This window comes from Coturnix japonica, chromosome 1, assembly GCF_054131305.1.
Source record: "Coturnix japonica strain WE chromosome 1, WE-NBRP24, whole genome shotgun sequence".
Lineage (NCBI taxonomy): Eukaryota > Metazoa > Chordata > Aves > Galliformes > Phasianidae > Coturnix > Coturnix japonica.
In genome coordinates, this window is record NC_140663.1 from 108,206,185 (window position 1) to 108,234,109 (window position 27,925).

A 27,925-nucleotide genomic window follows, 5' to 3' on the forward strand; every position below is an offset into this window, starting at 1 on the left:
AAAGTTAGGATCTTCTGCCTAACAAACAACAGAACACTCACAAAGAGGCAGCATTAGAAATGTTCTGAACACAACAAAAATCATGCGTATGTTTGTCACATTTTGACAAGGAAAGCAAAGATGACAGCAAAACACTGAAGAGGATGATATGAATCAAATTACAACTTGAAGACAATGTCCCATTGGTACCAGAAACAATTGTATCTTTAAAATTCTACAATACCTTTTGCTTCGAGTACTTGTGATGAGCTTTGATAAGAAAACAGGAAAACAAGAATTAATTCCCTATTAAGTTGTACCACGATTAGTCATTCTTCACAATATAGAACAAATTATGCTACAAATTTTGACTATTTTGGAAATAACTGCTTTGATTCTAGGATGGAAGATAAACACAGAAATGTACTCCTACAGCTTTGGACCAAAGTTACAAAATCCCCACATCACTCCCCTCAAAAATCTCCTGTGTAGGAAATTCATTTAAAATCCTGCAAAAGAAGAAATGGAATGCTTAATAACAAAGTTGAGCACACGGTTGAAAAGAAGCTAACTGATTCAGTTCTTACCCCACCTTTGTGTTCTCAGAAGTATTAAGAACACAGAATCAGAATGGATGACAAGCTCTTAAAGGCATCTGTATGGCACAAGCATTTCTTAACTCTGAGGTCTGATAATGCTTGTTCCAGAGAAGCCACATCACAGAACCAGCAGCAGTTCCTAGAAAAGCACCAGGGCTCACAGTCCACCCCCCTGAATTATTTTCTTCTTGAGCGACTCATTCAAAACAGAAAATCTAAAGTGAATGAAAAAGCAAGGAAGGTTTTTTTATCCCCACTATTTTAATCTATGAAAAAAACAAGATCTGTAATACGTAAAGCCCCTTGAAGAACATGGTACTCAAACCAATTTTAGTTCATTAACTCTCCTGAATAATTTTTTATTTAAATCCATTAAATACATCCATGCTTGATGAACACTTTGTACTTAACTGTAAGATGTAAGAAAACCTTTTGTGCATTTCAAGTACATTGCACCTACATCAAAAGCTGGGTTTATCACAAACTAGAAGTAAAATCACATCTAATATACAGAAATGAATCAAGCATCATTTATTATTTCCTAATAAAATCAAAATGTGTGTTAAGGTATTCAATATTTAAATGAATACAGACAAATATATTCTCTTTAGAAGAAAAAAAGCAGCATTTATTTTAGTGAAATGAACATTTAGACAGGCAGGCTTTATTTTGGATTGTTTCCCAAACAGTGAGTGTTATTAAAATAAAAAAGGCTTCTACTGAAAAATGCGGCCTTTTCTTTAAAGAATTATAGGCACTTCTGCAGTAAGTACACAGAACTGAGCAACCTCTACACAGACACAAGTATATTAACTGAAAATAATCTTGAAATTTTATCAAAATTGAGAGGACATGCCAGCCTTGGTAACAAATATTGCATTTCAATGTTGTGTCCATCAAAAAATCACTATAAGTCATTTCAAGTGCAAGTAAAACCAAAGTGTTCTTTCATTGTGACTAAGTGGTCTTCTATCAAAACAAGATCTATTTAAATTCAAAGATGTATTTTAGCCTCTAATTACCCACCAAAAAAAAAAAGTCCTTATACCTAATTTCTTAAATGTCATGCAATATTTTCAAACAGCATGTAATTTTGCTTCATTAAACTAGATGTATTTAGACAACATGACAGTTGTTTATATAAAATTAAACAATACTAATCCTTCATGTTGTACAGCTAGAGCTGGCAGCAAGGCTTTGGCTTTTGTGACTATAGAATCCTCTTTGAGGGATCAAGAATCACTTGGGCAATGCAGGATCTACCTGACTAGACAGAGCAAAATGATCTTTACCAACTGGCTACCCAAGCAGATAAGAAAGGCATTAATTTGGATTGATGGAAGTTGAAGCACATGATCTAAGGATGCAGCAGACTAAGATGGAAAGGGTGAGCTGTAGTGCAGGAATAACTATCTGGTCCTGTATTGTGCAGTAGCTGTGTTAGTGATATAGACGATGGTGCAGAGCATACACTCGGCAAGTCTGCAGGCAGTGCAAAATGAGAAGGAATGTCAGAGGCACTGGATGGTTGTGCTGCTGTGCAGAGGGACCCCAATGGGCTGGAGATACCTCACGGACTCCAGAAAGCTCACCAAGTTAAGCAGAAGGAAATGGCAAGTTCTTCCCCAAGGAAAGAAGGGACTGACCAGCAGGAAAGTAGCTTTGTAGAGAAAGACCTGGTCACCCTGGCAGATGCTGTGCTGTCCCCAGTCCAGCAGCCAAAAAAGCCTAGGAAACCCTGGGCTGCATGAGACAGTGTTGGCAGCAGGTCTTGGGAGGCGATCCTCTCCCTTCACTTGGTGCTGGTGAGACACACGAGGAGTGCTGTGTTCCACTGAGCTCCCTGATACAAGGTACACACATATCGGATCAAGCCCAGCACAGGAGCACAAAGACAATTATGGAAACAAGGAAATTCTGAAAGCCTCCAAAATAATCCACTCCACATTTAAGACTCTCTGATTAAGGAAGCAGAAATTCCTGCACATTCAGCTTCCTAACTCTACTGGGATGTTTCGTTTTCCACTGAGCTACTCAAAGCTATACGAAAAGAGAACAATCAGGTATATACAAATTGTAACAGTGATCATAATTGCTCCTAAAACACAAAAGTATGTGCTAAAAGCAAGTTCTTTTAGGACTGCTCAATCAGAGGGGAAAAAAATGAAAAAAAAATGAAAAGAAAAAAAAATCTACTTTAAGATGAATCTCGTTGCATCAATGAAGCAACTGAACACGACTTTTATCATGTAGAAGCGTATACACAAAGCAGTGGAACAACTGCTATTTGAAGAAGGAAGACCTCAGTCTTTTGACAGAGCCATCTTTCCTCGTTAAAACAGAGAACTGAAAGAAATGCAAAAAGGTTTATTTCAATTCCAATGAACAACGAAGCCCGAATGAATTCAGCACTTATAACAACAAATGGGGATTTTACCAAGGTACCTATGCAGGACTAATTAATTATCACAGCTTAAGTCTCAGAAAGTCACAGTCACGTTAAGTATTGATCAAAGTAATGAAAAGATAGGAGTAGGGCAGGTACCACCTCCAGTACCTTTGCCTTTAGTCTTAACCATATTCTTCCATGATATCAAGGAATGAAATTAGTTTTCATCTGTGCGTGGGACACTTAACCTCTTCTGCTTCAGGCAGGACCTAGTGATTGTTCCAAGGATGTGAAAAGACAGCAAGGAGCATGCATGGTTAATAGCACGAAGACTCAATCAGATTTCCTATTTGTTCAGTGCGACCTCTGCACAGCACTTGATGAAGCTGACCCAGATACAGACAGAGTTTCTAAGAGTGCCCACCAGAGTCAGCCATAGTCTTTTCAGATCATCTCTTCAAAATGAGCTTCCTGAATTCTCTATGTATGTCTGACCTAACGAAATAAAGATAAAGCTCCTAATGACATAAAAGACCCTCACAAAAAACAAGTATGTATATACAAACCATATAAAAAATAAGATCTACACGGCTGACAGGCAGTTCTAAGATGCACAGCTAATTTCTGTCATATGCTGACATCTCCATGCAGATGAAAAAATAACAAAATAATCATTCTAAAATTTAAGGCATATATATATATAATGTCTGAACTTATTACAAAAGAAAATCACTAGTTAACAATCCCAACTAGCCTTTTAAAAAAAGAAACAGGGCTTGCTACTGTAAGTCAACAAGAGGAGCTATTGAGTATATTGGGACAACTTCATCTTCCAGGCTTTTCCTAGAAGGAAGTGCAGGAAATTGAAAAAATAAAGTAATTGATGCCAATGGAAATTACTCCCCATCCACACATGCACAGTAGCATACAAGTTATAATAAACACTTTAAAAAGTTGCATACAGATCAGTGTTCAGTGTCACATAGATCAATGTTTAAGGTCACACAGATCAATGTTCAGTGTCATGGGGGCTTCCACAGAAACACGTTCACAGTTCCACGAACATACTACACATATACTAAGAAAAGTTCAGCCTTATGCAAGAACAGATTCCTGAACGGGATCACCTTCTTTTCAGTCTTCAATATTTTAGCAGTTAATGGTCAAATGGTTAAATATCTGCAACAGCAACCTAGAGCATTTTCAAATACCATGTGTCTGCTCGATATCCTGTCACATAACAGGATGCCTGCACTGTTTTTAAAACCAGAAAAAAGTTATAGACATATCAAAGCATTCAAGTTAATTTTTCAAGAATTTGAACTCACGAAAATAGATGACAGTTCCAGAAGTTACTTTTATGTAATGGTCTGTCATTAAGCACTCCTCATACTGTTTGTTTCAGTATTTAGAGATTCCATATTAGTAACAGTATGGTTTTGTTACTAATGGAACCAAGTTGTTATCATTGTACTATACCACAGGATATGGATTTGTTTGATAGTAGTAAAGAGAATGAAAATATTAAGACTAGAAAAACAAACAAATGTATTTAACCTTTCACTGTGACCCTCTTGGAACTCAAGCCAAAAACTAACTTTCAGCCACGTATCAGATTAAAGTAGTAGAGTTTTACCACTCACTCAATTCACATAATTCACCTAAAATTGTATTACTCAACAGGAATACATTTCTATTCTAGATAGAAAAACCTCAATTATAAATGCAACTAAAGCATACTACCCTCCATAAATCCATTACTGCAAGAGAGGCATGCTGATTATTTTTAAATCCTTAATTTGTCATTTAGACCTACTGTTATCTCATTTGCAAAGAATTCAAAACACATTTGCACAAAACTAGCTTTCTAAAACATTAACTGTGTTTATAAATCTCTCACTTATTTCCCTACAGTTTGACAGGACTGATTTTGTACTACATACTTTAACTCAATCAATCTTTGACTTTGGAAATTTTCATTTAATTTCTTCATCCCACAAATTCAGTTAAAGAAAGAACATCACAACCTAAAGGTTTTGTTTAATCTAAAAACATACGTAACAAGCTTTCCTATTTCTTATCACTTCGAATCATTAATAAAAACCTCAGCTTTCACTCATGTGCCAACGAAGCCTTCTTTCAAAGCTCTCTTGCTTTTACTCTTCAGTTTAAACAGAAGGCACCAGTACTAATTTACATTATTGTCACACCAGTCATTCAACATCCTCATTAGAATCATATCTTAAATGAGACCTGAAGGGCCTTGAGAAAAGTTTCAGTGCCAACATCATAATCCAAATACAAGCCCTGGTCAACAGCAGCTTAATTTTGTCTACTGCTATTACAGACAATTCTTGTGTCTATAATAAACTAAGCTGTTTTTTAATGCCTTTAGATTACTGTAGGTGGCTAAAAAACAAAAACATCAATTTAAAAAAAAAAAAAAAAAGAAAGAAAGACAGGAACAAAGAAAAGCACAAGGAATCAAGGAATCACAGAATAATAGAACTGGAGTATCTGGAAATCCCACAGAATCATAGAACTGGAATATCTCTGGAGATACTCAAGACCCGCCTGGACACCTACCTATGTGACGTGGTGTAGGGAGCCTGCTTTGGCAGGGGGGTTGGAATCAATGATCTCTAGAGGTCCCTTCCAACCCCTACAATTCTGTGAACTGTCCAAGTTGGAAGGGAACCCTACATTTCACCTAGTTCAACTCCCCTGCTGCAAAAAGGGATCTACAGATAGATTGGGATTCAATATCAGAACAGAAACCCATGTATTAAATTTCCAGCATTCCAAGACCTGGTTTGAACTAAAACAAGAACAAACGATTGTCTTGCCATCCAAACGAATTAGTACTCATAAAAGCCCCCACATATTTCCTGTAGAGAGCAGAGGAATATCAAGTACTCATAAAAACATTCAAGAGCACTAGATTTCTTTTTTACTAATTCATAAAATACATCTTATCTGCTGTCGAGAAAAAAAACTTGCTGACCAGCCTCCACAGACATGGAAGACTGCTGCTTTCTGACATAGGTAATGTTAATTTTGGCATGATCCAACTAGCTGCAAAACAAGAGATCTGAAAGGGTTTTCCCAGGAAATTCACACTAAATGTGGCTGATAGGAGACCTTCTCCTATATAAGTCATGCTCTTTTCTGAGGCAGTATATACTTCAATGCTTCATATTTATTACCCTAGATATTTAGAATCATAGAAAGGCATGGGTAGGAAGGGTCCACAAAGTTCACCTAGTTCCAACACCCTGCCATAAGCAGGGTTGCCATCTGCTAGATCAAGCATACCAGATCAGGACCCCATCCAACCCAGCTTTTAAAACTTCCAGGGATGTCATCCACTATCTCTCTGGGCAACCTGTGCCAGTGCTTTCACAGCCATATTTCTCAACTATTTATTTCAACCATACATACCAAAGCGTTTACAGGAAGATAATACTTTCATATTCGAAGTCATGAACCAACCTCAATATGATGATAAAAGTTATCCTAAAATATTATATAGAATACGGTATTTATTAATTCCTTCTCAAGCTTATGACCTTATGATACTGACAGCTACAATCTTAAGGGGAAAAAAAATTAGGCTGAAGGAATCTTGACAATTCATCAGTTCATCTACTAGTCCATTACCATTCTGTTATTCATATCAACTACATATAACAATATGTCTATAATGGATCAGATGTGCCATCCACCTGAACTACTGCAGTTTTTCTATTACAGTTTTCCCTTTTCACAAACAGTTGCTCTGCTACAATCCGTCACATAAGAAAACTGTCACAAAGCCGAAATATGGCAAATTCAAAGTATTTGAATATTTATTTGATTAAAGTATAGAAGATTATCCTTATTCGGTTAAAGTATAGAAGATTATCCAGTAGATGAGAAAGGTAATTAACATCTAATTTCAAGCTTTTCAAATGAGCCTACCCGACAACACTGGAAGAGTTCTACACTAAATAAGTTTCTCATTTTCATTCAAAAAGGCACACCTGGCAGACCAACAGTAACGGTATGAAAGAGAAAACAGAAGACAAAGAAGTATTCAAATCAAGCAAAAAACATTCTCCACGCTCTCTTCCACGTGTGCTTACAGTCATATCATCAACCAAGTAACATCTGAATAAGTGAGGTATGCACATCCTGTGAGAGGTAATTTAACAGGTTAGATAGAAAAGATATTTAAATTTCTCAGATGTCGAGCAATAAAAACAACCTACAGAACCCTGAAGCACACAGGCTTCTAGACAGACTTTTGAGATGGATTTGCTGACACCACTGGTGGTTGAATTTCCAAGCTTACAACATCAGGTATACAGTTTCGTGCAACAGCAGAACAAAATCCCCAGTACACGCTGGCCACTTACAGCAGACCCAGCTTCAATCAGTTGATCTGCTTAGAGCGTCAATTCCCCAGCACTGCCGTAACACATATGCTGCTGGGACTTCCACAAAATATTTTGCATGTTTTGAGCATGCAACTGCTATTTCTGGTACTAAGCATTATTATTTTCCATATACTCTACGCATCATTTTTTCCTCAGTGCTTTTCATCGCGCTATAGAGGACACCTTCAGCAAAAAAAGGAAAACATAATGACCAAAACAGACCTCAAGAGAATTCAAGGACATAAGTTCTCCAAGCATCTTGGTAATTAAAAAAAAATACCCAAATGTTGCTATCAAAAAAAAACAACCCCATATATCTGCATGATAATAACAGTGAAGGTACTGGCTAGAAAGAAATCTTCTTAACTTGGTAAACTAGCATAGAATAAAAGTCAAGTTTGATGCTCATATCAGAGCCAATCCTGTTTAAAAGGCAGTGATCTAGGAGTAACATTAAAAACAAAGTGTGTTGTTTTTTTTTGTCCTTCAAAGCTTGACATTTCACCAAAAAAAAAGTGCTTCTGATCTTAATAGCAAGACATAGATGAGGGACTTGAAAAGCAAACATCTCCCATACTAACATCTCCCTATAGAAAAACTGGGAGTAGCTATACCCAAAAGCGTAGCTGTTCCAGGAATCCAAATCAGTAGTATCCACTAAAAGCTCTGGAGGAAGAGGTCACAATGTTTTAAGATAAGCTGTCCCACACCTCCCTCTGCCAAAATAACAGATCTCTCTTGGATCAGAAGCAGCTTCAGAAAAATACTCCAATTGCTGCTCCTGCTGCGGAGACAGGAATTTATGATGGGCTATGGGAAGCACCCCACTGGCCTCAACTCTGAAACACCGATGAGGACCGCATCATAAAGGCCTTACACACTGTGAGGGATTGCCAAGTATACCATAAAAACAAGAATGCCAAATTACAATCCTAATCTTACTTCTGAACCCTGTATTTTCAGCCCTCAGCACAGATTTGCCCCCCACAAAAAGTATTAAGTGTCAGAAGAGGTCCACTGATTGATTCCTCATCTAACTGATTTGTAAGGCTAGTTAAGACATGGCCAAACTGTGTCCATGTCTTACTTAACATCAGCGTTCAAGCAAGTTTCACACAATCTGATTACAATTGACTAAAAGTGTCTTCCTTCAGTAATCACTTAGAATGAATTTTACATTAGCAGGATCAAGCACACGTCAGGCCTCAGTGGAAATGAAAAGGGCTTATAGTAATAGGATTTATAAATCCACCACATTAGGTTAATGGCTAAATGATTTACATGTAACTTTTCCCCCCTCTTCCTCCTCCTCACCCTTTAATGAAAAAAAGAGTAAAAAAAAAATCCTATGTTTGGCACTTTTAACTGTGAATATCAAGGCAAAAAATATTCATGTACTTCTTTTTAATTAGCTGAAAATTAAAAGCCATGAGTGACTCTTCATTAACTCTTTCAGAGCAAGAATAATCAATTCATTTTTTATGAAGCCAGAATGCTTGAAGACCCTTATGACCTATTTCAAACAAACACAATGAGCCATCTACGCACGCATAATGAAGCTCAAATGGTTTGAACCAATAAATATGCAACTGATAAAAATGAGATCCTTATTCTTCATAAATTGGCAGTAATGGAGTTCTTCATATGAATATTTTCAATTGCAGAGACGACTCTAAAAAGCCCTTGCTCCTTCTCAGCCAGCAATTCAATCCAACCGTTAGTAGCAGTTACTAATGACACGGGAATACAGATGGCTTAGAGCCAGCACTCCCTCTCTGCAAGCATTGGAATGTCCTACACCATGTGGTAAACCAGGTGCTTTGTTTTGTTCGTTTGGCAGCCGAGGCTCTCATTTTCTGGAAATCTGAAAGGAAAGTCATTCAGCTGAGCCCCTGCAGCAACAGTCACTTTCATCTGCTGCCTTCCCTGTGTACAGGCAGGGAAAGGGCTCATAAGCCGGTCCTACCTAGCCCCCACCCCTCCTCAGAGTGGGTGCTAGGTCAGGAAGGAAGGGTGAAAGCTCAAGCTACACACACACCACCCTTATATTCCCCAAAATTAATTAAAAATTGTCAGATAGCAAGGTCAGCACTTCTCAATTACACGCTGCTTTACATTTTCAGGTCACTGTTCAGACGTTAATAAATGAATCCAACACCATATGCTTAAAAATAGCGCATCAAGCACCCACCCGTTGTCACGGGCATAGATAGCTACATTAGCACCACCTCACTTTCTCTCCATGGCAGCAGCAGGCCAACCCTCCAATGGAGCAAACCCCCTGCCCTGCCCTCTCCTCTCAGTAGCCCTGGCTAGGGACATTGTGCCCCTCAAGCCCAGCTCACCACAAGGCCTGGGCTTATATACACCTGCTTGTTCCTCTTGGGAAATGCATTATCTTGTGGCCTGACAATAGCCAGGAGGAGTCGGTCGCTCCCCAGTCCAGCCGGGTATCAGATTCACATTCCTTCCCCACGAACACTTGTCCTGTGTCACACAAAAGAGTGACCAACAAACCTGATACAGGGTTGTTAAATTCAGACAGTGAGGCACCACACAATGACCTTTGGAAGAACGATATTAACAGGTGGCCGGTGTCTAAAACAAATCATTATATTACACTTTAGCAGCGTGGACCTAAGTGGAAACACATTGTCTTGTCATCAGCAATTGAATAAGCCCCAAGTAATGCTACTAAAACACAATTTTCACACTTGGGAGATATTTTTCTTCTCTAGAAAACATGTTTCTTCGTGGAGAACCAATGAGGATCAGCAATGTTCAAACACAAGGCAGCTCATCTGAAAATTTCCCAAGGGAATCTGATGTTTCCACCTCTGAGCTCAAAGAGTCCTGCTATCACTCAGAGATCACGCAGGAATTATTCAAGATTAAACTCAAGTGTCGCCTATTAATTTACCACTCTTGAAAGCAGTCCACTGAAAACACAACCCTACGCCAATTATAAACAAAGAAATGGGGAATACAGTAGTTCCTAAGCAAAGTTCTTCAAAACCTGGATGAGAAACAAAGCTACAAGCGATCAAATTAATTGCCCTTGCTTGCTAATTAGTTTTCCCAACATCAATCATCTCAAGTTAGCAAGTTTTCATCAACTTTTAACCTCGAGACAAGTCACTGCTTTGACAGGAAGGACAGCTGTGGCAAAAGGCTGCAACGTTTTGGGAAAGGCGGCCATTTCCGACCACGTCCAGAGCTGAACTCTGCCTGGTGGGGGCAAAGAGGGGAGGGGAGCCCGTGTTCCTCACCCTGACAGCCCTGCCAGGCCTCCACAGCAGGGAGTGGGGTGGAGGGCCCTGTTGCCCACCCCGCACTGCAGCCTGGGCCACGTGTTGCAGCAAGGCAGTGAGAGGGGCCAGGCGGCAGATCGGTTTCCTGTCAGCTGCAGGATGGCAGACACTTAAGCTGCTCAAAGGCTTCTCATTCTTTGCTTTGGAAAGGGTAGGTTCAAGGACACTACCAATCTAATTTATGTTTTACACACACAGGCAAAGCTATGACATCATACTTTAAAGCAGGAGGCTAACTGGTAACGTAAGGCTTTGGTACCGACACACGGCTGGATGGTGGAAGGAGTTACAAGAATGCTCACAGTGAAGTTCATCGGAAAGATACACTGCTTAAGGTTCCATATGGTGGTGCAAGCCTTCTCAGCTGCCTGCTCCTACAGCCATAAGCCAAAAGCAATATACCTGTTTGTTAGGGAGCAGCACACGAGCATCTCAAAGTGCATTGCACAGCACATCGTACAGCCAGCTCCATTTCCACAGCCACCAGCACATAACAAGATACAACGAACTCCTACAGCTACAACAAACCAGAATCTGCTTTGCATTCCTTTTTGCCTACGGAAAGCAAATGAGAAACTGGCCAGCAGTTCCCATTTCAGTCCTCAAGAACAAGCCAATTTGGAGCAGTCAGGTCAGCCCTGGCAACTATTCCTTCCCTCTCAACCTCCTGCACCTGGTTCCTCACTTCAAACCCATCATTTTAATTCAGGTGAGGGTGAGAGTTGAATTGTATGCATCTTTGGGAACACAAAGGCACCCATCATGATTTCTAAGCAACACGACATTGGTTTTCCACCTATCTAGTTGATAAGTAGTACCGATGACTAACTTGGAAAGTGACTAGAAATAAAAAGTGGATGCTTTGGCAATAAAGACATCTAACACTTTAGGAAAACTAAAAATAGGGGAGGAAAAGACTGTTAAGACAAACAAAAATTTCTAAGTCTCCAGTCTCCTTATATATGTAAAAGTATCTAAAATCTTTTCCTAAAGTTTTCCTTCCACATCAAAAAGAAAACAAATGAACGACAACCACCACTCATTCCTATACAATCAGTGTCATCTTTTTTCCTTCCTATTAAATAAATATTTATTATATATGCTTTTTCTGCATTTACAATATATATTCATTTTAGGCAAGCTCTTCATTTCCTTTCTTAGTAGTCTGAACACTGAAAACAAAAGCAAAATCACACAAGACGTACATAAAACAAAGCAGAAGTGTCACAATTACAATCTGGAACATCATATACTAACTTCAATGACATGGTGAAATTACCCTATAACAATATGCTAATTCATACAAGTCAAAGCTTTTCTTCAAGAGTTAATGTCTGACAATGATAACTTAAGGTAAAGGAAAAGAAAGAATGCAGAAACAAACAAACAAAACAACTTTATTCTAGGTTTTGACCACAGATGTTCGTTTTTTTTTCTCTGGATTGAGCTCAGGCCCTCAAGCTTCTTGAGGACTGAATGAAGATGTCCATCCTGTCCACTGTTAATTGTTAGTAATCTAACAAAAGTACACTGAAGCCTTAAGTAAAGCACATCTGCTGAGCATATGAAAGATCCCAGTTACTAGGATTATAACTGGACCACCTGTGGACTCCATGGGGCCCATCTCTCCATGCCTGTGTGATCAGATCTGCTATGGGGAAGACAGTGTACTCTAAGTGTGCTGAGGAGAGATGGAGTCTCTGGGCAGGACAGAGCAGAGACCTCCTGCATAAATTGCTAGAAGTGCAAGAAAATCATAAAAAATTGAAAATCACATCATCGAACACTTGTTCTCAGCCACATCTATCATCCAGCCCTGATGCAAGGGGGGATTATTTTTACTTTATAAAATAATTAAGTCAGTTTATACATGAAACCGATTTTTAAAAGAAATGAGTTGTTCACAGTAGCATGTCGTTTTATCTAGCAAATATTGTTGTATGCCACTTCACTTTAAGTACTGATAATGTAAATGGCAATGCAGTCCAAACAAAGAGTTTTGTCAGAGGTCAGAACTTCACTGGTACTTTCAAGATCTTATCTTCTGCAGGGAGGTCTCCTACTACTTACTTTAAGTTTCTGACATACACATACAACAACTACAAAAGACAATAAAGCACACGAAGATAAATTTAAAGCATATTCTGGTCCATAACTCTTCAAATTAAAGTTGCATGTTTCCAATAGTTATAAAAGCTATTCTACATCAAGAAACAAATAATCACACCTTGATCTTGAACCCAAACCTATGCAAATCACAAATTAAAGTCTAACGCCTGCCTGTCATTTCAGCAGCATTTGCTGGAAAGGTATTAAAACCTCAGTATCCTTCTATGGAAGGAACACAATGAGCAGATGTGGGTAAGAAGCATTTTTTAAAATGCTGCTCAGAATGAGGATACTAAATAATATTGAATTAAAAAATATTTTATTTTTTATTAGACTTAGCAAAAGGGGTTTTTACCACATCCCTAGAAGACTTTGAGGGGATATGAACATTACACTGAACTACAGTGGTAATAAAGACCTGAAGAACACTTTCTTCAAGTTATTCACTTTCTCAGTGGAACAATGCAGCCCTCAGTCACACTTCTTTCTCATGAAGTTAACTAAGAACTGAAATATGGCTCATTTATGCTGCTAATTGCAGTGACCCTGAATTTTGACCAACAAACACAAGACACTAATCATGTAAGAGGACTTGTAAGACAGTCATAGGAGGAAAGAGATGAAACAGATGTCAAGTTGAACCACACATGTGGGGCATCAGACAAGCAAAGAATTTTGAACCTTGGCTTCTCTTACTGCCTGCTGTTCTCTGCCACAGCAGGAAATCCATACAATTGCTTCAAAACTTAGTAGAACAAAACTGAAGTGTCATACAGTTCACTGCTTGGCAAAACGATTCAAGAAATTCATGACTGTCATTAAACTCAGCCCCCCCCAAAAAATCACACATCACATAATCCTTTATGGCTTCATTTTAAATATGGTGACAGCAGGACAGGACAGTGGGACATGACAGGTTTTTATTGTTTGTTTTTATTTTAATTTGTTGTTGTTGTTTTACTTTCAGTAACCCCGACAGCCAATCTGAGATGGGTATTTATTCCTCATCATGTCCATAAATTATACATGGTCAGACATTCTAAAGGTATGTTCCCTAAAGGTTTCAGAACCATTGCTGTCTTAATTTATGTTTTCAAGGGAACTCCTGTGGAAGGAATGAAAGAAGTATTTTGTTGGCTCGGAGCAGTACTGTCATGATGGCTCCCAGATTATTCCCTCGAGGCAGACAGACTAAGTAGGAGGCTTTATCATCACTCAGGCAGATGGGTTATTAGACACATGACACCAACAATTTTAGTAGACTTGAACACACAAGCTTGGTTTCAAGGCTGAAATACCAAAATGAATCCACTCCAGAGGAATCCTCTGTTATCAAATAGATACATTTGATGGATACCATTACAAGTATCACATCTACAGTGTAATGATTTAACAAAGTATTCTTATTTTTTATTCCTTACTGAAAAGTAAGTGTAAAAGAACTGAAACAGGCACATAAGTCTCTCTCTCTTCACAGGCTGCACCTGAAGGAGGCTCCAGTGTTGTACAGTTTCACATCTAACTCCTCACCTGAAAAGTAACAGTTTCCTGCACTCTTCATCTTTTTGATACTGGGTAACTGGTCTCTTACAGAAGAGAATTACATATAACTGTAAACACTAAGGCATAAAAAAATCCCTAGCCAATAGGCTTCACAGCTAAAAATAATCAGCATGAAATCCTATCTTCAGAACCATTCCATTACATTGACCCACCGTGTGTACATCAGTGTTTAACATTTTAATAACATATGTACATATACAAGATTCCAATTTGTAAGCTGATACTATTTTGAACATGCAAAAATGCTGTAACTACAAAGAACTACCCTCTATAAAATTCCACAGATGTCTTTAATAGAATGTACTAAGCAGCCTACCATGTATCCATCCTCACCACCTCAAAGAGAGCGACATCTTCAAAATTCACCTATGAAACAGGTCTATCCACAACATAAGCTCCAGAAACTGTTAAACTTGTAGGCTTAAAGTAGAGACTAAGTATACAGGACAGAGAGAGAAAATTAAAGAGCTCTAGCAACTCAGAATCTAGAGGCCTACCACCTGAATCTTCTCCTGGTGACATTTTGGAGAGTGACCAGCAAGGAGCACACTTTGGTACTTTCCAGTTACACTACTAATCCACACTTTGTGTAATTCTCTCATTTTCCACTATAATAATAATAATAATTATAATGATGATGATGATAATAATAATAAAGTAATCTGCAGTTGTAACTGATTTCTGATATAAGCCCTACAATGCCTAACCTCATGTTTAAAATTAAGCATACATTGCTTCATAGTTCTTCTTATTAAATAGGTAATAATAACCCAGGAAATTTATTACACTTGTCGTCTGATATAAGCTACACCACAGGATGCCAGTAACATACAGAAGCTCAAGTATTTAGGGACTAAATTCCTATGGAGTCCATACGTTCCAAGATGGAAAAATTCACATTATAACCAAATCATAATTTCTGTTCAAGAAGAGTTTAATGAATGCGCACTCCAGATATTTAGTCTGTTCTTGGAAAATAAGAGATGACCTTCACTCTACACTCTAGTAGCAACTGGTTGATACCATCCAGCTATGCACACAAAGGCATCCCATGTTTGCTTTGATTGCTTGTACATGCCAGAAGTTGATGTCATTGATAGATTAGGGCTATTGACATCGTTATTATCCTCACACAAAAAACTTTATTAGCATTATAGAAGGACTGAAAGTGTGCTACCCCATTTTCTAAAAACCCTTCCCATCTGCTGCTGGATGACAGTCACAGATCACCTTCCCTTGCCTATTAGCTACATATTACAGCGGGCATCTGAGCTCCATGGGAAGATTCTGGATGCACATGTCTTGTGAGCAACTCCAGTATTTGTAAGATAATTACTCTGGCATTGTTAACTTGCAGCAGTAATCAGGAATGAAATCACCTAATAAGCCAAGTTACCTAGTAATCTAACACATTATAACAGTAACGACTGCATATAAACTTTGAACCCCTGTTAATGCCAATTAATTTCAAGAGCATTAGCACCAACGGTAAACAAGTATGAAACAGTTTAACTAATTAAAGCTTACTATGTAATAGTCTTTTAGCTTCAATTATCATTTTTCATATTAGTCATCTGAAACAGTAATGATATCCGCCAGCTGGAAAAGTTAAGCACTTAGAACAGGGCCATCTATTCCCACAGCAACAGGTAATCGTAACAGCTTTTGAAGCTATGTCATGCACTTTCCTAGGGAAACTGCTAACTAAGCCTTATCAACAGAGACAAACAGCAGATGGCAACAAATGTGCCAAGACACATTTCATCCTCCAGGAAGAGTTCAACACGAGGCATCAGCAAAAAAAGAAGCAGAGCTGGAAACATGACTTCCACAGATCTTAGCCAGCTGCTCTCTTCTGTAGCGAAAAAAGAATAAAAATCAAACCTAGTCAAGCAGTGATTCTCACCCTACAGTACAGGTCTCAGATGCAGCCCATCCGCTTATCTTTCACAGAAAATCTAGTACCAGGTGTATCACAAGAAGGGAGCAGAAACTGTTTTCCTTGTGAGAAGCTTCCATCTCAACCCCCATTAAAAAGGAACTCGTTGAAATACAGACATCAACTCTCAAGGCTGAGAATGATTCCAATGGAGTCGGAACCCTGTAACTGCATGCTGACTTCTAATTCTGACAGTCCATCTCGTCTGGAAACATCCTTCAACAACTCAACTGCTCACTCACAAAAGTTCACAAATGAGAAGAAATACAGAAGCCAGGAAGTAGAACTAAAATAATAAAAGGAAATCAGTTACTCTATTTAAGTTATGTTACTATTTTCAAAACAGTTTACAGTACAGCCGAATTAACATGTATGCCCCCATTACATTTACAAGGTAGTTAAAATCAAAACGTGTAAAGGAGTTTTCTTCCATTAGGAATATTCACAATTTTAGGTTTTCCCAAACTCCATCTCCTCCATTACTCACTGTAGGAGCTCAAAAACACAGAGGGCAACACAATACATGTTCTTTCTACAGAACAAGTGCCAATTTGGTGTGTTACCTCAAGCCCTACACAGCTATTGGCCAAGACAAAAACCACCTCTATGCTCTGTAAAGGCTGATTAATGGGTTAAGCATGCAAAAAGCTTCTTTTCTCTTTGTTCTTTTTTTTTTTTTTAACAGATTTTTGTTTTTTTTAATTAACTTACCATACCATCAAAATCCAAAAACCACAAAAGGTGTCTACTTCAAACACTACCTGGCAAAGCTGAGTAGTAAAAGTAGCATCATGTCACATAAAATTGAAAGAAAACTTATGACCAACAACACAGAGCAAATCTGCAATGATCTATGTACAACACAAACTATTAATAAACTATTAACTCCAAAATTCTTCACAGAGAGAAGAGCAGGCACAAAACAGGCTTTCCTCACGTTATGCTAGAAAAGGCCAGGGACAAATACTAAGTCAGTACTGATACTTGATAATTGTGATAATCTACTGCCACGCATACCTTACATGCTCTTCACTGCAAAAGAAGTTGCTTGGCTTAGCAGAGAGACTCTCCCTTATTATGCAGACCAGCTGAGCCAAAAACTATGCAGTACTGTATGGAATAACAGAAGGATCATTTCTGGAATAGTCAGATAAATAACACTTCATACTGTTCTACCGTATCCAGATCTCTTCTGATAGATACATTCCTTTTTATTTTTAAATTAAAAAAAAAAAAGAAGAAGAAGAAAAAAAGCAACCAAGATCCCTTCAAAAAGGAAATAACTAACATTAAATAAGCTAATGTAATAAACATCAGATAACAAATATTTATTCCTGCCGTAAAAATTAATGAAGAGGAAACTGGGACAGCTGCACAGTCCAAAATTGGCAGTGATTTTCAGAGAAGGAATAGGATCCCTGAAACTATTACTAGATGGCTCAGGAATCCCTGGCAAAAAATCAAACAGTTTCTTTAAAAAAAAAAAAATAAAAAATTGCTGTAATTTAACACAGTATTTATGACAGAGCAAAGTCACACAAGCTCACACTCCAGGCTGAAAACTAAGAGACACAAATAAAAGCCACAATTTATTAATCTTCCCTCAGTCAGCATGTCAGAAGCCCATCTTACTGAGAAAGAGAGACACGCCAAACAGTGCAAACTAGATGGCTTATTATATATGAACAATGAAATAACTATTTACATCTAATGTTTAATATATATATATATATATATTAATACTCAAAGTTCAAGAACCCCCACCAAAGCAGCAGATAGCAAAAGATCTGTACTAGAGAAAGGTGAAGGTTGTGCTTGTCTGAATAAAAGAAAAAAGGCTGTATTTGCTATGTGCTTGTTCAGTGACAGAATCTTCCACAGAAACCTACACGCAACCAAAATCATTATGAAAGACATTAGATCACTGTGATGTGCATGTATCCTCCTAGCCATAGAAGGAAACACATTAATTATGAAATAACATAGTAGGAAGTAAAAGAAAGCAACTTGACTCTTCCCTATCAAGTGCTTAATTCTAAATATTCCAAGTGCAGCTGAAAACCTTAAAAACCTGTATGGAACTGCAGCCTAGCCCAAAAATGTAAGGACTATTGGTCCAATTTAACAATCAGAATTGCAAGTGGAGAGGAAATTTCTTGTGTGACAGCTTTTCCCTGATTTATTTTTTAGGATTGTTGGGAAGTTTCCCACTAGGAGTACCATGACTAATTCAATTTGTACATGTACATACGCCAGCATAACGCACTTTTGGCAAGAGGCAGCTTTTATAATCTTCCATTCGTAGTTCAGCAAGACTTTTTTTTTTCCCTGGATGAAGAGTTTCAGTCTCCTAAATTCAGACCCATCTTGTTACAAGTCAGAAGCATTTTGCCATGATTTACATAAAAGCATTTCCACTGAACTAAACAGCAAATGACAGATATAGCAAATGGGTTCCAGATAGCATTTAAATAGCTGTACTAATTACAACACACAGATAGGAACATGATCCCTTATTCAAGTCCTCAGAATAACCATCTAGAACATTGAAGGGAATAGAGGAGAAAAGACAGCAAGTAAAGGAATTTACAAACAAAACAGCCAAAAAAAACCCCACAAACAAAAGCAAAACCAACAAGAGCAAAACATTCAGTGTAAAAAAGGTAATCTCAACTAATTAGACACCGTAATGATCTTTCCACAATCTGTTAGAGGCGAGTTGTCGTTAATAACTTCACAGATTTCCTCCAATCCTTTAACGAGGAAGGATCGGCAGTTTCTAAATCATTATTGCTCTGTCATCCTGGAGCACTGCCAAGAACGTGGAACTTTGGGACACCTGTCAATTAACACATTCCTACTGAAGGCAGGCTCATCTTCAGGCTTTAAATCTACTAAGAATCGGCGATTACAAGCAAGCAGATCAAAACACGTAATAAAATTAGAATTAGCCTCTTGAAGAACAGCCTTTGACAAAAGAACATGAAGAGCTGTCTCTGCTTTAGTAGCTATATCCATATTTTGGAAGACGAACTACATGATGTAATAGACCTTTTTCCATCTCTAACATCTGTGGTATATAGTAGCGCATGCCAAAATGACTGGCCACCTGATGGACAATTGTGTATAAGAGTCAGATCTAAAGCTTTTCTCTAATCAAAGCTTTCTGCAGGGGTTCTCAGTCTAAGTACAGGCTTCTCATTGATTTTTCTTTTCCTCCAGGATGACTACTTTTAACTCTAAGTTGAAAAATATGAAGTTATGCATTGAAGCAAAAAAACGAAACCCAAAACAGTATGATACATATTAAAGCAACAAGACAAATGAGCTACTGTGATCTAAAGAAACTGACGGATTTCTGTGCAAATACAGGAATTATATTTGTCTAAGTTAAAAGATGCTGATTATGTTGAGTTCTGAGGGAGACAGGCAGAGTGAGGAGGACAAATTAAAGTTGCTGCATAAAAAACAAAACAAAACATCAGCTGCCATTGACTCATAGCTTGGGAGTTCAGAAATTAAAGTGAAGACAGTTCTAGGTTCAACAATTATAATCCCAATCAGAGCAAAACTAATGGGGAGTCCACAACCCACTGGAAAACTAACCGAAGATTTCCTTGTAGTTTTCTGCCAGTCTTTCTAGTGTCAATTCCAAATTAAAATGCAACACCTTTAACGGTTTGATATCCCAATAACATTAGAAGTACCAAGGAAGAAGAATGAAATAACACCAAAAATATTCTTTGAACTTAAGACAACCAGGGAGAAAACCAAATAAAATCTTATTAGTATGTCAGTTGTCGTAGTGCCTAATACAATGAAGATGCAGTGAACAGTTCAAAACACCACATCGAAGGGGAAATCTATCTCTATGGAAGCAACCATTACCACAGTTATTCCTTTCCTGGACAAAACCAAGTCAGTTGAAACAAATCCCTGGACATCATCTAATCCAGACTTCTTCCCAAGAGATGGCTACAACTGTCTGCTACAAGGCAACACTGGAAGAGTCTGGTTTCTTCTTGATAGTCCCCTTTTTAAGCTTCTGGTCACCACAATTTTTTTTTTCTTAAGCTTTTCCCTGCAGACTGAAAGAACCCAGCCCTAAGCTTCACGCCACAATAGGATCATCACTACAACTCTTAAACCATTAGCAGAAAACAGATCTCCTAGGCTCAAAAGAGTATTCATTCATGAGCATAAAGCATGTAGCTGTGCATGGAGCAAGAAGCTTCTAATAAAGGCTGCGTCCCAACAGTGAGCTTCTGCATAGAAAGTAAAGTTCCCAGGAAATATACGAGAATTTTGATTACAAAACCAAAGGTATTTTTGATGGACAGTATGAATGAGGCAATATTATCTTGAAGAACAACCAGTTTAGAAGTGGCATTGTGTAAAGCTCCTGTATCTTTCTTCAGTGTGGTATCTCTATGCCAATACCTGAAGAGAACCACAAAAGGATCTCTCTCGAATCTCATAATTCCTATTGAACTCTAACTAGGTAGTATTAAACAATTCCTTCAACTAAAGCCTAGGTATGGCAAACTCTTTGGAGACCAAAGGATTCAAATATACTCACCAACACTTTACTGCATACTTGAGAGTCTCTGCAGCTCATAGCAGATGTGGAGAGACATTTCTACCACTCTTGATTACAAGCTACCAGCTCTCACCCAACACATGGCTTCTACAAGAGCACACAGTATTACATTTCAGATCTCTGAGTAATTTGCCAGAGGCTTTGCTCTTCAGCATCTCCTTGTACTTGGCTTTTAGTTTTACCACAATTCTGAGTGAGGCATATCTTATTGCTATCTAGGCAGTCAGATTAAGATAAGACTTAAGTAAAAGCAGTATCTTTGGGCATCATGAGAACAAATTAGAAGATAGAAAACCATAGGAGAAAACAAAAGTGCAGGAGGAGAAACACAAAAACATCACATGTTCATCCTATTAATATTAACCCAATAGTTTCCCAGTCAGGTGTTAGCTGGAAAAAGGATGGTGATGTGTGACCTCTTGTAACTCATGCTGAGCTGTCACCGGTTTCTGACCTTCTCCTCTCTACCAGCCCTAAGAGCACACAGTGAGTCACTGAGTCATTGATCCAACAAAAACCAGTTTGGTAGAGTTAGTTTTCAAGTCAGATCACCAGGCTGAGCCAACTCACCACATGGCTGTGCAACTGATAGGACTCATTCACAGAAATAAGCAGTCAGGAAGTGACAGGCACCACAAATTTGGTGACAGCACAACCTTAAAGTAAGCAGTTGTGAAAAAGAAAGTCTCTCTGTTCATCTGACTTGTTGTAACTTGTTTTGGATATTATAATGCAGCATAATATGCACAGCTTTACTGCTGGACCACAACTGCATCTATAATGATAAATTTAACAGTGACGACTGAATTTACCTCAAAAGCTTCCATTTAGAGATACTGCAACAATTTAGCACTGCATCTCGTAAGATCTCAGCTCACTGTTTTTACATTTAAAAGCAAGTCTTTATACATATATATATGTATATATAGAGAGAGAGAGAGATAAAGAGAGAGAGAGAGAGAGCAAAGAAAGAGATACCTGGATTTCTTCACAGAAGGCAATTACAATACACAGTGATTAACCTGCTTACCTACCCTTGCCTAATTTATTTATTTATTTTTTAAATGAGCTCATCTTTCTCCACTTCATCTCTCTCCTCCCTCATCCATTCTTTCCCCAGACTGCTGCAATAACATGCTTTTATTCATTCCTTTTGACTGCCAGGGCCTTAAACTAATTATTAACTGAGAATGTATCTAAGGATCTGAATGAGAAAGTTGGAATCAACCCAACTGCCTTTCTCACCTTTTTATTTTGCATACTGCAGTAGCTGATATACCTGCTAACACTGGTGAAATTAGTAAATGTGTGATTTTCCTTTCAAAAGCAACTTTGGTGGCCACTTGAGTAAAAATGTATAATGATGAAAAATAACAGAGAAAAAAAGAAAGTAACTGAAAAAAAAGCCACAACTTTGAGTGATAGCCATTAGCAACCAGGCTGACTACACGTAACATTGTCTCAACAACTTTGCTGTAAGAAAATCCTGCAGCGGAGGGCATCCTGAGTTTGGGAAATGGGACAACTGACACTCCATCAAAAGACTTGTCCTTTAAAGAGGCTAAAAAGGCATGACCTTACACTGCCTGCAAGTGCAGAGCTGGCTGGTTGTACAACACCGACTCATCTTGTTTCCAGTTGTTAAATTACATTAAAGGACAGCTAAAAATACATTAAATATTTTCCTATTACTTTTCCATGCAAGCAACTGCTGTAGTTACAGCAAGAGCAATGTCCAGGCAAACAGTAACAGGGAGGGGGAGAAGTCCAAAACCCTTCCAATGCATTCTAGATCAATAATGTAACGTTTGGATAGCAAATGTAGATTTATTTTTTCTATATTTATCTTTAAATTTGTTGTAAAAACAAGAACTAGAGCATTTCTAATAATCCAAGCAGGAAAACATTTTTTTTCCTAAAATATTCATGTCTTTTCCTAAAACATTCAGCAGATCTGAACTATGGTTTTCATTCCCTCCCGTTCCAAATTTGTGCTTTTTTTTTTTCTTTCAAAATATACTGAAATTTGTTCAGTCTGTCTGTGCTATATAATGTATTAAATTCAAAGGAATTTCATCCCAGCAGCAGATTACCCACAACTGAAAAGAATGAACGAGGAAGATGCATCTGAAAAAACACTGTGTAGTCAATGTTTAAAGCACTTTGTGACAAAAGAGAAAATCTTAATTGATTAATGATCTCAAGGTCTCTATCGCCATCTAGTGAAAAATTACTACCACTACTATGCTAGCCAGATAAATTAAATCTCACTCAGTGGAATCAAATGCGTTAATTTATCCCCTGGATCCAGCCTAAATACGACCCCAGATGTAAGACTTCCCTACATTTCTCCTGCATGTAGCAAGTACACAAGGGTCAAACACCAAGCCTGACTGATGAGTACTGAGCTCCTATGGGAAATTCTGTCAAAGAGTCATAGATTACACTGTTCTAGCATGATGATCTGTTTTTATAAACGATGTTCTTTCTAATTTGTATATAACAATTCTGCCATTAAACTGAAAAGATCATGTCATACACTACCATACATTATAAGTTCTTAAAATAGCAATGAATAATCACAACAGCCCGTAGTCAAAATAAGGAACTCTGTGGCAGTTCCACGACATTTTGTCCATCAGCATAGCCAAACCATAAACCAAGGTTACAGTCCATGAGGAGCAATATAAAGCACTCAGTATTATGCATTTGCAGCACTCAGTTCTCCTACAGCCTTCAGTCACACAATAACAAAGCACCAGTTTAAGAAATTCAAAGCTCATTCTCTCTGAGCTATGTTAAAACTTAGTGCTATCATCAGCTTCAACAACTTAAAACTCGAAACGTACATTCACTGCTTTAAATTAATCTGACAACACTTACAATTGAACTGTACTTCTGCAAAAGAAATATTAATTTCACTTCAACCTACACAGGGCTTTTCCCACTTAGACACCTGCATTAGAGACATCTACTAACTCATCTGCATTTGCACAGGTCATTACAAATATATATATTTGTATATCATATAATTGTATTATATATATATATATATATAATATGTATATGTATATTGTATTATATATGTGTGTGTGTGTGTGTATATACAAAAACATATATATATATATTTTCATCATGAAGATCATTGAAGTTTGGAACAATAATATCTTTCCTGTAATAGTTATTTTTTCAATTTACCTGTCCACATGGAAGAGCCAAATCTCCCAATACTTAACATCTACCAATGTTATATTAGCATTTAGAGTTAAAAGGAAACCTTAATATAAAGCTATAGAGTAATATTTTTCTAGATTAAATATTCCAACTCATAAAAACAAGTCAGAAAACTAAGGTGAATTCTCATGACATCTTTTACAGCACAAACTAATACTTGCAGAATAAGGAACTAACAAAGTTGTATCTGTTTATTGATTACCTACTTATAAAAGCAAGTTTTTGTAACAGAATGTATACAACGTGTTTCATCAGAAACCATTATACTTCCACAGAAGTACAAAAGTACTCAAGTTTTCAGAAGTTTGTTATTTCCGCCAGATTCAGAGTGCTAGGAAAAAAAATGACTTCAGCTCTACAGGAGGTGCTCAACTAGACAGAAGAGCCATACCAAGACAGTAATGTCCCGCTGATTTCAGCATTACCGCTGGCAGATGTAGTCTGGCTCCTGCTTACCTTAACCTCTGCGCTGTGCTCCCAGCAGCCCCATCTCACAGAGCTACTTTTAGAAATCACCAGGGATGACACACTTTCAGCCAATGCTGTGCCAATATAAGGAGTTCTTCCTCAAACTCAGATCAACTACAAAACTGTAGATGCAAATGTCTGGTAAAGCCTTGCAGAATGCAAGCTCAGGTCCAGTACAACCAAAATTCAAGAGGTATGAAATCACTCTGAACCAAAAAACAAATTATGTAAAATAAAGCATCTCAAATGTTCTCACTGCATTTTCTATCATCTATTACTGCATTTCCTCACCACACAGTAAACCATTATTTTGGAACATCCAGATTGGATGGGGCCTTGAGCACCCCAATCTACTGGAAGACATCCCTGCCCGTGGCAGGGTGTTAGAACCAGGAGACCATTAACGTCCCTTCCAACCCAAAACATTCCGTGATTCTATAACTCTGTGATGCAGGAACACCAGAACTGGATCACAGAATCATAGAATCGCCCAGGTTGGAAAAGACCTCGAAGATCATCAAGTTCAACTGCAGCCTAACCACAGTACCCCAGCAGCCTAACCATAGTACCCTGGTACATGGATACACCACTGTCCCATAAGGCACAGACAACTGAGAATAAACAGTATGTGTTTCAAAGTAGTAATTTTCCATCCAAACTGAGAAGCAAAAGGCTCCAGTATCTACACAACACCTTGTTTGTGACAGGTGCTCAACATGATTAATGGAGAGCAACAACAAAAAAATTTAGAAAATACAAACAATGAAATATACAGCTACTCCTAATGCCAGACTTGTAGACAAATACAACAGAAACATCTCCCCTGCCAAAAAGATTGCATTTCCTTATAGGAAATGTCAACATTAGAATTCACATGAAAGCATAACTCATTTACAGTAATCAAAGCTGGAAATCATTCCCTTGTTAAATGGCTTTAGGGTTAAACATACAGGCTAAGTAAACCCTGGAGGAACAGCAGATGTGAGGTTACCCCAGAGAACTGTTCAGAGGGGAAACCCCTGAAAAATAAAGATGTTACTAGAAACATTATACCCATCAGCTGGGAGTCATAAATGCATCTACAGCAAGGACAGCTGTACTCTTAAGTCACAAGAGTCACATGCCTCTGAGCACTGACATAAGCTCTTCCATCTTCCTGATCAACTAAAAAAAAATTGACCAATCATTCTGTCATATTCATTTCTTGGACCTCTAAAGATTCCTGCATGGCATTCTCTTTTATAAAGAGCTAACAAGCAGTAGCATGAAAAGATTGTGTTTTAAGATGCTGTGTATTAGTGGTATCTTTTGGATCCTAAATAATTATTTCCTCTCTCAACTGATGTGGAGGTCAGCATCCAGCCATCATAGTAATCAAAAGGAGCGGTAGTTATGCCTATAAATTTAAAAGAATCTCTTAAAAATACAATCTGTCCTCTTGAAGCTAAAGCAAACCATCATTTTAAAGTACAAACAGGCTCTGAAAGGCCCTAATATATAATCCATTGGCACCAAGGGATTAATCAGCCCTGTCACAAAGTCAGGGTTTCTGGCAACAGTGTACCAAGGCTCAAGACAGACTGACCAAAGACAAGCTCATCCAGAGTTGATGTGCACCACTGAATCAAAGACCAGTGCATGAAGCAGAACTGGAAACTCATGGAAAGCATGCAAACACTCCTGACTTTTCTTTCTTTTCTTTCTTTTTTTTTTTTTTTTTTAAACCATAATCCAGTCTGATGAAACCAGAGCAATTTAACACATACAAAAAAAAAACAACAACAACTCAAGCTACAGTTTCAACTTGTCTCAAATTAAGACATATATCTCACTCTTTTCCAGACACCAAATTCCTATTTTCTTCTCAAATGCGATACAGAAGAAAATTAAAATAATATAGTTCCAAAATTAAAATCAGCTTTGAAAACAAGTAAAGGCCACTATTCTGTTCAATGAAAAGTAGGTAGCTGAAATTAACTTTTAGGTACATGTGTTCACAATGTGTTTAATGACTTACCTCTCTCCCTTTATGCGTCACCAAAGCCGCCAAGGGTTTGGCATAGAATCTGCTGTAGGAAAATCCCAGGCAGCCATACATACTGTTAGCGGTGAGTTTCAAAGCTTTCTGTCTGATATCATACTGAAAAGAAACATAACCAGCAAAAATGATACAACCAGAGCCAACAGAAAGCAGAACTTAATCTTCAAAATTACATTCACAGCTTTTTATATAGTCTGCAGCAATGATGGGCTCCAAGAAAAGCACATTACAATCACTGCTCACTACTAATCATCCCTATTCTGCAAGGCTGATCAGTGCACTTAAGGGGAGTGGAAGGAAAAATCAAAGGAGTTCCATAAAACACACCTGTAAATAAAGGTCAGGATTTAAGTCTGGCTGTTTCATTAACTGCTTAACTTGGCGCCTTCTCTCCACAAGTTTCCTGATTTCTTTAGGCAGAATTCCCATTTCCAGAGAAGGGTCCGGAAGCTCTGGAATTTCTTCCTCTTCTTCCACCTGTCAAATGATCATCAGTGCTTATCATTTTGTGCTTGAGAGTCAGGTTTTACCATGCTAAGTGAACAGCTTTGCCAGAGGGGGACAATAAAAACAACACAGCTCATATCCACTAGTATGCAAGAGCATCCAAGCCCATACCTGTTTACAACAACAGGTGCAAAAGAGCTTTTTTCTGTTTGACTACATCACCTGGTCCCTACTGGGGCCATGGCATAAGCCTGTCTCTGTCCAGAGGTAATCCAACAAAAACATGGACCGGTAGTAGTGAGATTTTTTACTTCTATATACATATGAATGTGTGAAAGAGATACAGTTGGTATGAGATATATACAAACAAGCAATCCTCTCCTTGCTGAACTAATACACCTTTTTTTTTTCTTTTTTATTATTCTCTCCTACGTATTTTTGGTCTTCTGAGCTGTAAAATGGAGCACGTGATCTGAGGAACTGATAATCTGAACACAGTAATTCACAAAAAGGAAATCAACAGTAATAACAGAATGAAAACCCCACCCCAAGCAACTCTAACACAGCAAAAGAACAGACAGAAAGCACGCATTCTTCCTATTAGCATTTGTGAAGAAATTATTGCTCAGCAAAAGTGTGAAGATATTTCAAGCATAATGGAAGAGAGAGAAACACACAAAGAATAACAGAGACACTATAAGGCTGACACTTCAGTAAAGCAGATCAAAAAGAAACTTAAAAAGAGATGACATTAAAGCTTGATTCAATATCATGCCTTGAGAGAAATCAAAATGAGCTGTTTCAATGTGAAGCACAATTAAGAAAGAG

The 27,925-nt window shown here is 37.9% G+C and overlaps 1 protein-coding gene across 2 annotated transcripts in view; it reads right to left on the minus strand.

Moving 5' to 3' along the window:
- POLA1 (DNA polymerase alpha 1, catalytic subunit) overlaps positions 1-27,925 on the minus strand; it is a 182,850-nt gene that overhangs the window by 122,069 nt on the left and 32,856 nt on the right. Inside the window, exons 25-27 of one of the 2 annotated variants that reach the window (XR_014939935.1) lie at positions 26,978-27,127; positions 26,627-26,749; positions 224-249 (exon numbers count right to left, since the gene is read on the minus strand). Coding sequence is in view for 1 of the 2 variants with exons in the window: in XM_085530470.1 (XP_085386596.1) it covers positions 26,627-26,749; positions 26,978-27,127 (273 nt within the window). In the remaining variant the exon portion in view is untranslated. The remainder of the gene's footprint in view (positions 1-223; positions 250-26,626; positions 26,750-26,977; positions 27,128-27,925) is intronic. The other variant, XM_085530470.1, reaches the window with a different exon arrangement.